The sequence below is a fragment of the Mizuhopecten yessoensis genome, unplaced genomic scaffold (genome assembly GCF_002113885.1).
Source record: "Mizuhopecten yessoensis strain PY_sf001 unplaced genomic scaffold, ASM211388v2 scaffold9109, whole genome shotgun sequence".
Classification (NCBI taxonomy): Eukaryota; Metazoa; Mollusca; class Bivalvia; order Pectinida; family Pectinidae; genus Mizuhopecten; species Mizuhopecten yessoensis.
Window position 1 is genome coordinate 159,700 of NW_018407883.1, and position 13,083 is coordinate 172,782.

The 13,083-nt window shown below is 34.3% G+C and overlaps 1 protein-coding gene across 10 annotated transcripts in view; it reads right to left on the reverse strand.

Annotated features, from left to right (window-relative positions):
* LOC110457371 (transmembrane and coiled-coil domains protein 1-like) overlaps positions 1-13,083 on the reverse strand; it is a 100,264-nt gene that overhangs the window by 12,734 nt on the left and 74,447 nt on the right. For 5 of the 10 annotated variants that reach the window (XM_021508613.1, XM_021508604.1, XM_021508610.1 and 2 more), the window contains 7 exons: positions 10,270-10,486; positions 9,669-9,852; positions 9,071-9,302; positions 6,190-6,222; positions 5,445-5,524; positions 4,817-4,895; positions 1,990-2,025 (listed from right to left, as the gene is read on the reverse strand). In XM_021508613.1, the coding sequence (XP_021364288.1) occupies positions 1,990-2,025; positions 4,817-4,895; positions 5,445-5,524; positions 6,190-6,222; positions 9,071-9,302; positions 9,669-9,852; positions 10,270-10,486 (861 nt within the window). The remainder of the gene's footprint in view (positions 1-1,989; positions 2,026-4,816; positions 4,896-5,444; positions 5,525-6,189; positions 6,223-9,070; positions 9,303-9,668; positions 9,853-10,269; positions 10,487-13,083) is intronic. The other 5 variants (XM_021508606.1, XM_021508605.1, XM_021508607.1 and 2 more) reach the window with 5 other exon arrangements.

Consider the following 13,083-nt stretch of genomic DNA (forward strand, 5'->3'; position numbering starts at 1 on the left):
CACGTGATAACATAATACGTCCCCGTCTTCGACGGGCGTATAAAAACTGACCAATCGCTAGGCTGATAAATGTCCTTTGAAGATTAAAAAGGAGAGACGCCCGACTTCAAAGCATGTCAATTTTTACCGTTATGTAAGGATCAAACTAGTCTTCTTGTCTCATCAACAAGGCGGTGCACAATGAGCCTTCAATTTTGCTATGACATATTCCAGGGGTATAGAGAGCGAAAGTTAGCATGACCACTGGATATCGCGGATGAGGTCAGGTTGATTTTGTCATTTCTCAGGCTGTTATGTAATGTAATGCCACCATCATATAAATTGTAGTCATGCCTAAAAAACTGATGCAATCAAATACTTATACAATGTAGCTGTTTTGGTTAAAAATTCAATCCATCACATTTGTATCATGATGATTTTTTTGTTTGCCTCACAATTGTGCTGTAAAATTCTAATTTTGTATGCGGAATAGGTGTTTGTCTCTCTATCTGAAGTTTTCATCTTTCTTTTTTTTTTTTTTTTTTTTTTTGTCCATTTATTTCCAATCTTCGTTTACTAACTTTTCACCACCACCCTCATTGTATCTATCTCACTTTGGTCTATTTCAACAGCTACACTTTGTTAATTCATAAGTCGCCTGTGAGTAAATGTGTAACCCCAGGTCCAGTGTCTGCAAGCATAACTTTATCAACAAACAGATCAAAAATATTGTTTTTAAATTTCTGCCTTTTTATGAACTTTCATTTGTTTTTTGTCCCAGGATATTTCATACATTTCATAAATTACTGGAAAATTTGAACAGACTACTTATTCCGTCTTTGCGTATTGCAGAGCTATCTTCTCTTGACAGCCGGTATTGATTGTTACGTCATTTGTTTTTGAGAGGAACGTCATCAATTTTTGAGAAAACGACGTAATTTTCTCACACAAACAAATGACGTAACAATCAATACCTGCTCTCAAGAGAAGATAACTCTGCAATACGCAAAGACGGAATAGGCTTACAGACAAATGTCCCCTGGAAATCTGTACATTATAACTTAATATTGTACAACTAAACATCAATAAACAGGCTCAAAAATGCAATTGCCCAAAATTAATATTCCATGCAAAGGTCAATGTGACAGGGTATTTTGTTCAGACTATTGCTGGTTCCAGCTTAAACAATATAATTAAATGATTACCAATTTTTTATTTACTATTGTTAATATTTATAAGTAATTAGTATCAGTACATTCCATTCCTTTTATTATAACCTCTTTAAATCAAACATTACACATATCACATGATTTAAGTGCTTTAGTATTGAAATTTGGATAAATTCCCATATACACTTTCTATATTTCACGTCCATTTTCCTTTATTGATAGGTTTTTGATATTTTCTAACATGCAAACATTTCTAACCAACATCATGTAAGGATGTGTCCAGGTTAAAACACTTCTTAGCTATTAGTAAACTCCCTCTTCAGAAAGTGATTTTTAAATTGAAATATTTTCATGAAGGTTTAAATCCTTGTAATTATAAAATTGTCATTACCAGATATTTTTTGTGTTATTCAAATTGAAATTTGGCTCTTTTTCAACTTGTGGGGTTTGATCACTATTATCCATATGTTGTCAAGCGTTTTAGAGTAATTTTACAAATTATAAAGGACGCTATATAAATGTTGTATATTATTATTTATTATTAAGACCAACTGAACAAGGAGCCCAAAATAAACTTCAACATTTTTTTTAATAAATTCTATATTTAACCATGGAACAAATGTGAAATATTTCCTTTTGATTAAATGGGGATGAAACCGTTCTAATAATTTATCCTGTATCCCTTTATATGGAGAATACATTCCACTAGAACAAAGTTTGGACTTTTTTCTTTTTGATTACATTGGGATGTATAGTAAAAGTGCAATATTACATGCTAAGAATTGTACTTGTTAAAGGCATTTAGGTACAATATAGAATGTTAGAAAGTGAAATAAGTTACCGAATCGGAATGGGGTTAAAAAACTGCTCTGGACATCTGAAACATATTAAATTTGTGCGTTTGTTTTTATAGAAAGTGCACATCATATATATTTTTAAAAAAAATATGAAAAATTAGAGAAATAAAGAGAACTGAAGAAATAATATATCATGAAATGAAAGTGTGAAAGCAGTTTAGATGACAATCAGGACAATATTTCTTAAATTTTGTATCGGAAAGATTCAGGCATTAATTTTAACTTGTGATACTATATACCGGGTAATGTTCCTGAAAAAAAATAATTGTACTCCTTGTAAAAACTGAAATTCCAACAGCTTATCCTAAAAAAATTCATGCTGAAATAGTAACCTAACAACAAATGTGTAAATTACAAGAATAAAATTATACCAAAATGTGTGATAACTATTTTGTTTTGAAATATTGAATCAATCACTGAACAAAATTGCGATATTTCTTGCTATATTTTGTTGGGAATTGGTTGATGTGCACAGAATAATATATTGCTTCAGTGTCTAAAGCATACATCACAACAGTACAGCAAGGACATCTTACAAAACAAACCAGCAACTCCACACACCGAGGATATGGAGTATATTACAACAGCGACTAGTGATATATGTTTTATACTACTATATATATACAGGGCTAGAAATTAATTTTGAATACCACTAGTCAACTGGGGTAGTAGTTTCTAATTCTTATTAGTCATTGTGCAAATTCAAAAAACCCAAATTATTCAATAGGATATTAGCAATATCAAATTTAGACTAGTCGATCGGGCTTGCAGTTTTTAGAACCACTAGTCCAGCTGGAGATTTCACTAGCCTCGCCTACCCTTACTGTTTAGCCTTGAGATATCTGCTAGTATTAATGTCTAGAATGGCAGGAATAATTTTTTACATTGTGTCATACGATAGTTACTGTCTTATTGAAAGATTGCTGTCCCAACGTAGCAAAAACACTGGAGAAATCCACTGTAGTTTTTCACACATACAGTAACCTCCCTTTAATTTTAATCAAGATATACTTCGCTAGAGCGATAGTATAACAATCCAGGGTCAAGGTCCAGGGTTGGAATCCAGCTAGTCTGACCCCATTGCACATTTTACAATCGGAACATTGTTGCTGAATATTGTTTTATCTTTATTATTTTTTCATATTAGTTCAACAACATATCCGTTTTTCCCCAGAAATGATCTTTCATTATACATGAGTGCGCACAAATACATGAATATTTACGGTATGGTCATGCCGGGAAAAAGTTCCACATGCATAATTAGTTTTTAATGGCAGTGGTACATGAGGGTCGGTCCTTAAGGATGTATGCTAACAGTTACACTGAAAGGAATCTCCAATTATAAAGAGTTCAACAAAAGTAAAATAGTAATGGTAATATGAACTTAACTAGTGATACACCTTCAATATTTTAGCAAACTTAGTCACAATACAAGGAGTTCAGGTCAAAGTTAATTCTACAAGGAGTTACTTCCCTTTGAATATGCATTATCATTATAACATACAAAAATGTGGATATAAAGGTTATAATATTTGATTCTCATTGAAGAAAAAACACCATCTCAAAGTGCCAGAACACTGAATTATTAAAAACTTGTACCTCATGATACGTGACCCTTTCAGATTATTCTGAGGCTAACCAAAAGTGCCTAAAAATGAGAGAGTAGAAAAGAGAGAAAATTAAAGAAAAGAGTCCTTAGTACTGTGATGGAAGGAGTAGATCAATTTTGACCTCCAGTGTTTGTCGTATCAGAGGAAAATGAGGAAAACACCACAGAAAGCTTCACAGATTTAGCCGCCTCATACAATCATGCAGTGGAATGCAACAGGCCAATGTTTTTCTGACATTGCTGAGAGGGGTGTGAGTTAGCAAACCTGATAACACTGGTGTTTGGTTTGCCTCTTCATATTTGAGCCAGGCTTTAAAAAACACATGGACACTGCGCTGACCTATGTTTCACCAACAGCTATGTTAAAACCAGCAGAAATGTATTGTCAAGATCTATTTTTTCTTCAAACTATATATTGAGTGAAAAATCTTTGTGAGTTCATGGCACCTAGGACCAACCAATGAATATTTATATATGAACCAGTGTAAACTTGACAGTCCAACATCCTATCAATGGAGAAAATAATAATCGACTGACAATCAAGTGATAAGGACATCATATATATACTGAAGAGTCTTACATGTCCCAGAACTTTTAGAATGAGCCAATTTATGTTGGTGCTTTGTGAAAGAAAAAAATTTGAGTCAATAATTTGTGAGGGGAGTGCTTTGTAAACAAGGTCCATGTGAGAGTTTGCTATGAATGATTAGTCAGTGCTTAAGATAGATAACTTTGTGATTGAGTTTTTTGTGATGAGTACTTAATCACTAAATATTTTGAGTAACTACATTACCATTGAGTTCTATGTGAGTCAAATGCAACTCTATGTGATTAAAAGCCATATAAATGAGCATTGTTATTGAGTGAGCGTAGGTCTCAGTAATGAGCCCTGTTAGTCACACCCACAGCAAGTAACTGACTTTGTGAGTACTATAGGTTGACACAACTAGCCAACTCGAAAATGTGAGCTCTGTTAGTTACTAATCAAACTCACAGCGAGTTACAGTGAGTACGTAGCCAACACAAATAGCCAATCATGGGTTATAAGTGTGTAAGCACTAGGCAAATACCAAGTCAGCCCAACTCGAGGCTCTTACATGTATGCCTGTGATGGGCTTGCCACAGCGATCATGCCTGGACTTGTGGCAACCCTTACAAGGGAAGAAGTGGCATGCCGGGGTTGACTTTTAGATCTACAGTACCTTGCGGGCAGCGTGCTACCGTGGCTTTTCTCCCCCTCCGATGATGGCACCTCATCCATAATCTCTGTAACACCAGAACCAGTAAAAGTGGCTGTATATAATGATGTACTTTAGCGGAAAACAGCGACATATATTTATAATGTGAAACAATATTAATATACTTTGGATCGGTAAGATCTTTCATATTATTGATTATTTGAAATAATTGAATAACAATTTTTTTCAAGTTCAGAATCCCATGAATTCAAATTTTGGATGCTTACTTTGCTGATCGAGCATTTTGATTTATATAAAGACTTCTTAGAATTTAGTGGAGCTTATTGTACAAATTTAAATGAACCTTTTGAATTGAAATTAACAACTTTTTTTTAGCAGATGAGTATAGAAATGAATAACTTTACAATGTTTAAAGCTTTACTCTTTGTATCGCATCTTTTTTTGTATAATGTAGACTATTTTTTATTTAATGTCAGAGGTAAATATTTGACAGTAAGAAACACAGAACTATGACAAAGTCTTAAAGATTTCTATTTTACATGATAGATTTCTATTTTACATGATAATGTATAAAATTTTGTAATAAGTTTAGACGCAAATTGGACCTGGTCCTGACGTTAAAGCAACTTACTAAGTTCACTGATGTCTCCAGCACTGCCAAACTTGTTCTTGATGAGGTGAGCGAACTCCTTGGGTTTTGACACGATGGTACTGAGAAACAAAACAAAGGGTAAAATTGCAAAATAATAAATACTAAAATCAGATTTTTTTCATATTCCTAAATACTTTTCAAATGTGTGCATTATTTAAGGTTTCCATGTAATTTTGATCTGATTGAGTGATTAACTCATTCACCCTTGATGACACATTTGAACTCCTCCAATTCAAAGGTTGGAATAGTTCATTATGAAATTTCAGGGGTGAATGAGTTAAGAATGCTCTTCAAAATGAGAATAATCAGAATGGTCTAATCAATATAGAGTTTACCCCTCACTACAGCTTTTTTAACACTTCATCTCATTTTAGGTTAGGTCTGCATTAAACCCCCAAATTATATCTATGCATCCACAGATTGTAAGAATGAAATATAAGGAGAAATAGCGGCACTAGTGTGGCAGACTCAACATTTAACCTCAACCCCATATTTACCCTGCTTCCTATTTTGTTTAAAAGTTAAATCTAAGTTCTGTTTTCTATGTCCTAGGCTCGGTTATAAATGTAACAAGGACGTAAAGCCCCATCAATCAATCAATCAATGAGTCCATCAATGAATCACTCAATCAATAATCAATCAATCAATCAATCAATCAAGTGTTATGATAACACCCGGGGTGATTAACAGAACAAATATGGTATGTATATACTGTAATACTTACTCTTTGGCACCTTTGATATTATCCACTACACCCCTGGAAAAAACAAAGAGAAATGGTATTTACAAATTAAAATCAATTAAAAAATATTGTTAAAATAAATAATAATATATGGGAATTAAAACGGTAACGAAGCAACTTTTTTAATTTCATTTGAATTATTTGCACCCTGGTCTGCAGTCAATGATCCGTTTCACTGATACTAAGTTCACAATAAACACAAAACATGATAGGGGAAAAAGATCTGAAAGTCCTTACATCTGGGTCCAATCTGTTACGTAAGAAATTTGCGAATAAAATCTGTTAGAAAATTATAACTTTGATCAATGGTGAAAACTCCTTGGCAAACTCAATGTAATATCATGGAAGAAAGGATTGCAAGACAATAATACCTTGAAATAAAATTCTAATATCTCAGCTGTACTGACAAACAGTCTGAAATACTTTGAAGTCAAATAAGGCTAAAAAAACTGCCTGAAGCTTAACAAAAAAACCCACCAAACAAGAAAATAAAACAAATAAAAATTAAAATAAAAAGAACATACGCAATATAAACCATTTGACAGCAGAAACCTAGTAAGTCTGACCTTTGACCTTATGAAATACCAGAATATTAGCAGTCTGGCTAAATCTTCAACTTCCAGGAAAATTACATTTGTTTTAAATGTCAAAAATGTCAAGACAAAAACAAAAGAAGGTTCCAATCTGCTTAATGACATCAAATAGTAACAACCAAGAAGAAACCAATGCTCCAAAAAATCCACAAAAACTGAAGTGTAAGGGAAGCCAACTTAAATAAATACGGGAATTCAAAGAAAGTGGATGTGTCACCCAACCCCCAGGGCTGCATGATCATGTTTATTTTCAGTTTTGGTATAAAATCAAACGGAGAGATGATCTGCCATCTTGCGAACTATGAATACTATCAGGTCTCCACCCCCTGGATCACTACCACCTTATTGGAATTGACCCCATTGCAGGGACGTCGGGTCTCTATATAGCTCCTCTACACCTTACATTTACATCATCACTTCTAACCCAAAATGTTTAAATAAAACCTTTACAAACCAAAAACTGGAAAATAATAGCATATTAACACCATCAGATTTAACTCGCAAAATAACTACAGAAATTTGTCAATAACTAAAAAAACAACAAAAAAATCACATAACAATAACAGTTCAAGCAGTCAACAAACCCAGACAAGGGGAGATAGGGGATGTAAAAGGTGACGGACAATGGATTGTACCCTCATAAATCATGCAAAATTCATGACATATGACAGAAAAACAAGAAAGTCATACATACCGATTAAATAATTACACTTTTGTTTGTGAAATCAAACATGCATTAACCAAGAGATTCAAGAAGAACGTTGGTAACCTTATCAAAAGATCATGGAGTGCTGCTGGTACTTAATGTATGTATATAGGTTGCTTTCTCTGTTTTTTTCTTTCCTTGAACAAGCACAATTGTCACTAAGTTACCAAGGAGATCATGCGAATCAAATACTAACATGATCGTTCTGGGGCGTGTTCTAAGCTAGATTATCTGATTCATCAAGTTTCAACATGATCCCTTAGGTATTTCCAACAAAATTTTATAACAATCTTCACACGCATACTCTAAAGATTGCTGACATTCTGCTTATCTGATCTGTCTCAAACTGAACCATACACAACAACAGACCTAGGAGATCACATATACCAAGCTTTACCATGATACCTTCAGCAGTTACATAGAAATAGCAGTTACAAACTTCACATGCAAAATGCAAGATGACCGCCCTGCTGCCATTTTGTTTTTATGATCAATCTCAAATGAAAGCATGCACAACTATATATGGACCACAGGAAACATGTTTGGAGATTTCAGTAGTAGGGAAAAAGCAACAACAAACAATTGAATTGTTCACAAAATAACTGTCTGATGATGGCAGGCTAAACATACTATTAATTAAAAGGGAAAACATGAAGAAGAATAAAGTGAAACAATCAAAGCACGTTTTTCCAAAATCAAAAACCTCCACCAAATATTTTCCGCTTAAATAATCGGTGTGAGCTTTATTCCCAGCCCTAACAGAGATTCTGTAGAATCTCTAAACCCAAGTTTGTTCTCACCAAGAAGGCTTAGAACCATGTTTTTTCCAAACAGAACGCCATAGTAAAGGTCTGTAAAAGTACAATATTACGCTTAGTGTCAGAGAAAGACCTCAATGTGATGTTATCAGGGGTTATCTGACCTTGAGGTAGGGCAAGATGTTTGTTAAAAGTTAAAAATAAACAGGTTGAAAATGGGACTAATCACTTAAAACTCCTAACACACAAATGTACTTTCACAGGTTTTCATCTTAAAGAGTAAAAAAAAAAAAAACTTTTACATCATGTCATTTGAGTTTATTCAGATTGATGTAATGTAAGCTATTAATTCAAAACTTATTTACTGTTAGCTATTTCAGACAGATGATATGGAAGTTAATTCAAAACTGAGGTGATGTGAGCTTAATTCAGACAGATGTTTTGTGAGCTAATTGAGACAGATGTTATGTGAGCTAATTCAGACAGACGTTATGTGAGCTAATTCAGACAGACGTTTTGTGAGCTAATTCAGACAGATGTTGTGTGAGCTTATTCAGACAGATGTTATGTGAGCTTATTCAGACAGATGTTATATGAGCTAATTCAGACAGATGTTATGTGAGCTAAGATGTTATGTGAGTCAATTCAGACGGACACTACATGAGCTTATTCAAAACTTATGTAATGTGAGTTAATTCCAGAATCAAGAACAGAAAATACATCTATACATCAGTTAACGATAGGTCAGCTATATATTTACACATAAGGAAAGTATGATGCCTTTAACTGTGACCATTAATACTTACTTAAGTCCCTGGCCCATGTCCCGTAGAACTTCCCTCGCCTGCTTATGTCCAGACACACCATACGTTTCTATATCACTTAAACGTTTATGATAGTTCTCCAGTTTTTTCTGGAGGTGACTAATTGTCTGTGTGGATTTCTGATTTTTCTTCTCAAACATTGTTTTAATCCGCTGTAACTGTTGTTTGTCAGCACCAGTACTGGCAGCAAGCTTCAGGTATTCGTTGACATTTTCTGTAGAAAGAAGAATATATTATTTTTACCAATAAAAACTCTCTGTCTTTTGTTCTATTTTTTATATTTAATTCCAACACAAGGACTTCTCAATGTTTTTTTTATTTTTACCATATATTTACATCTCTCCCTTCTTCAGCTTTGTAAACTCTGACTGCCTATAAATGAACACCATTACAATTTGTTCGTTGCCAACTGCGTTTATACTACCGTGTATGCCATCAAAATAGAGGTCAAACCTTATATATACAATAGCATCAATATTCTTCTGAACTATATTTTTGACAGTATATCCCATTTTTATGTTTTTCAACCTTGTTTCAATAACGTGGGAAAAAAGGGGAAAAAACAAAGAATTATCTCCACCTTCTTTGGCAGCTTGTTCCGCCTTGATCATCTCCATGGTTCGGCGTATTTTGGCCTGAGTCTGTTCAATGGCGGTTTTGGTCCTGAGTGGGTCATGGGTATGAGTGTCTGTGGGTGTGGGACCGTCCATTTCGTCCATCCCTCCCTCCCCACTGCTCCCATTTTCGCGACTGCTCACTTCCACCTAAGATACCAGAAAACATTGACAATGAAAGTTTAATTTGTATCCAGCTCAAATTCTTAACAAATTTTCACTTATATATTAGTTAAATTTTGAGTACTCGTAAAAGATTCATACTTTTGTAACATCAGTTTGTGATGACGGAGCTTCTGAACCAACTGGTCCTGATGTCATTCTTTCCTAATTACCTTTTAATATCTTTTTGTATGAAATTTTGAAATAAGATTTCATCACCATTATTAAGATTTTCAGGTGGTTTTTTTGCAGCTTAATTTCAAATTTCCATTTTTCTCTATTCACTACCTGGGTATCTCTTAAAATAAAATAAACTAGACATCGGAAAAATTGCCTGTTTACTCATTTATCAGCATCATATGAGAGAAAAAGAACTACAAAAGGGAGATAATTCTGATCACTCACACTGTCCAGGTCCTCGGTACTGCTGCGCAGCATCTGTTGCTGGTCGTCCGTGTACGGGACCCCCAGATTAGACCCTGCTCGTGGCTTCGTTGTTGCTGCACTCATTGCCTCCTGGGAAGGGGTCACCGGGTGCTTTTTGGGCAGACTAGGACTTTTAGAGACGCCTTTCTTCTGAAGGCCCTTTAATGCTGGTATTTTACTGGCATCTGACTTTTTCCTAAAATCAAAAAAAAATCTATATTATATAGACAAATATATCAGATAAACAATGGAGGTGAAAGGTCGCTGTAGATAGATTTATATAGAGATAGTTACATATGGGACAAGGCAGTGATTCCAACAGTGTCCATTATATGTCAAACTTCCGGAGCAATCAACTCCTTAATGGTTATAGTCATATAGGTATTATAGAAAGCTCATATAATGGTTAACTTATATATCGATGATTTCCAATATTTATTATAAATATAGTCTATCTGTATACATGTTTATTAGTTCTGTTTAACACGAAGAAAATAGAAATTCTGTTTAAAGAAAACTAAATATAATTTCTGTATCAAAATTGATTTGATTTGAAGTTAGAGTTTATTTATGAATTACCTGGTAGGATTTTCAGAAAGAAATAAACACAAATAATTTGTGACATTAACTTCGGGTGACTGGGATTGTACACAAAACTGATACTGTAATCAACACACTGGACATTACATAACCAGATACTGTAATCAACACCTGGGGAGCTGATAACAATAAACCATGAATCATGATTTTTTTATAAAATGATTAAACTCTGACAAACAGGACACCAATCAATGTAAAATCTCGTCCCAGACAAATTATAACTCGGGGATACCAGACCAGACTCCTGACTCACAGAGTGATTCACCTAACCCAACAGCCAGCTCATTCACAACGCTTCATTTTCTAAACTCTAATCTTAAAACTACCTCATCAAACTTAAATTACAATAAACTGATCTGAAATTATAAACTTTGTATAACAGTTTTAATAACCAACTCACTTGTCTAAATTAGAATTACAGGGAATATCTAAATTTGTAATAATTAACCAGATGAATTTCTAACTTCCCTATAGTTACAAATTGTTATCTTGCAATTAAAGGATATAGGTGAACTTTCAAAAATAATTAAAACTTCATATTTATCATTTATGAATATAAGCTTTCAATGATGAAAACGAAAGCTGACATTTTCAGTTTTGTACAAGAAATCCCAGAAACGATGATTGAGATCACACATATAAGCCATTCATATGTCAACACCTAATAAAGATTGGAAGAGTTGATCAATCCAGTAAATAAAGGACAAAGAAAGCATCAATGCTTTTGCTAATTAAATCCGGTATCATCAGTTTTAGGAGAAAGTAAAAAAAGAATTATAGGTCACACATGTAGATCAATACACTATAGTAGACCAAACAGAAAATCTAGTTTAGTAATCAGATCCCATCACACACTTTATCAAAATCACATGCACACGTTTGTCTAAGAACTTAAATGTAAATATACATGTACAATCAAACCTGCATTGAAAACCAGAATCATCCATCTTAAATTGGACTCAATAATTGGTATATCAATGAGCTACTGTAATTACCTGTGTTAAATTGTCTACAAAACTTATCATCTGATCCATTGATCTCACGTGTTCCCCTCCTTTTCTATAGTGAACAATGTTAGATTGTTTGCTGTATAAGTAAGGAAACATTACCAGATAGATACTTAAGGTGCTTTGACTTAGGTAAACCAGAAGCACTTTTTGTAAATCTTTAAGCAGAAGAATTTTGTTATCAACAAAATCCCTGCTGAATATTTTATAAACTTGACTTGCTGAAGTAGACGCCTGCTATTGTCGTTTACCCTATCACACAACAGTACATCTGATTAATTCTGTCATTAGTTCTTCAAGGCGATTGATTTTCTCTGAGCCGCAAGCACACATACGTTACCAAGTAATCATCCACATCGAACAACACAGGTCATGTGACCTGATCTCATAGCCTCTGAGTTACATGAATGAAACAAAAAATGTGTTACAGGAATTTGTATATATCATACCATATTTCCTCAATAACAACCCCCTATGCTATTACATGTTTTCTCAATAACATCTTTCACTATTACTATGTCACCCTGTTGAAATACTAGCTGCTTTCCTACTGACTTGGCTGGGGAGAATTGATCTTAAGCTCATTAATGGTAGAGTGTAAGACTAGTCAACCAGAGGTTCTGGGTTCGACTCCTAGCGGAGGCAATAAGTATGCTATGGACCAGTGAAGCACAGTGGTATAACACATCAGTCTAAAGCCTGAATGACTAGGTTTGAATCTCACTAACAACAGAACAAGACACTTTATATATGTGTTGCAGTGTCCACTCGAACTACCAAAAGATGTGTATGATGTGGAAAGGTTGGTGATAACAGCACCTGTGCTGCAGTATATTTAAGTGGTAGTTGTCACTATAAATGAGCCCTTGGAAACACTGACTCATAACAAAGAGAACACAAATACAACCCCCTGCATTCGCACATATGGAGGCAGGGTAGGTACATATAGTGTAGGAAGTGGTAAACACTGGTGGCAGAATGGGACTGGGTCGATTTACGCCAGCAACCGTGTTGCTCAATTCATTAGAGCGTTTGTCTAGAATTCAGAAGGTCTTAGGTTTGAATCTTCTTTTACAGTGGTGCAGTTACATGTACCAAATCTTATTTTCAGTATTGGGTGTCAAATGCTTGTGACGAGAATACCTTCTGGGGCAAAGACTCAGTACAAGGAGGAGGAATTGTTGCA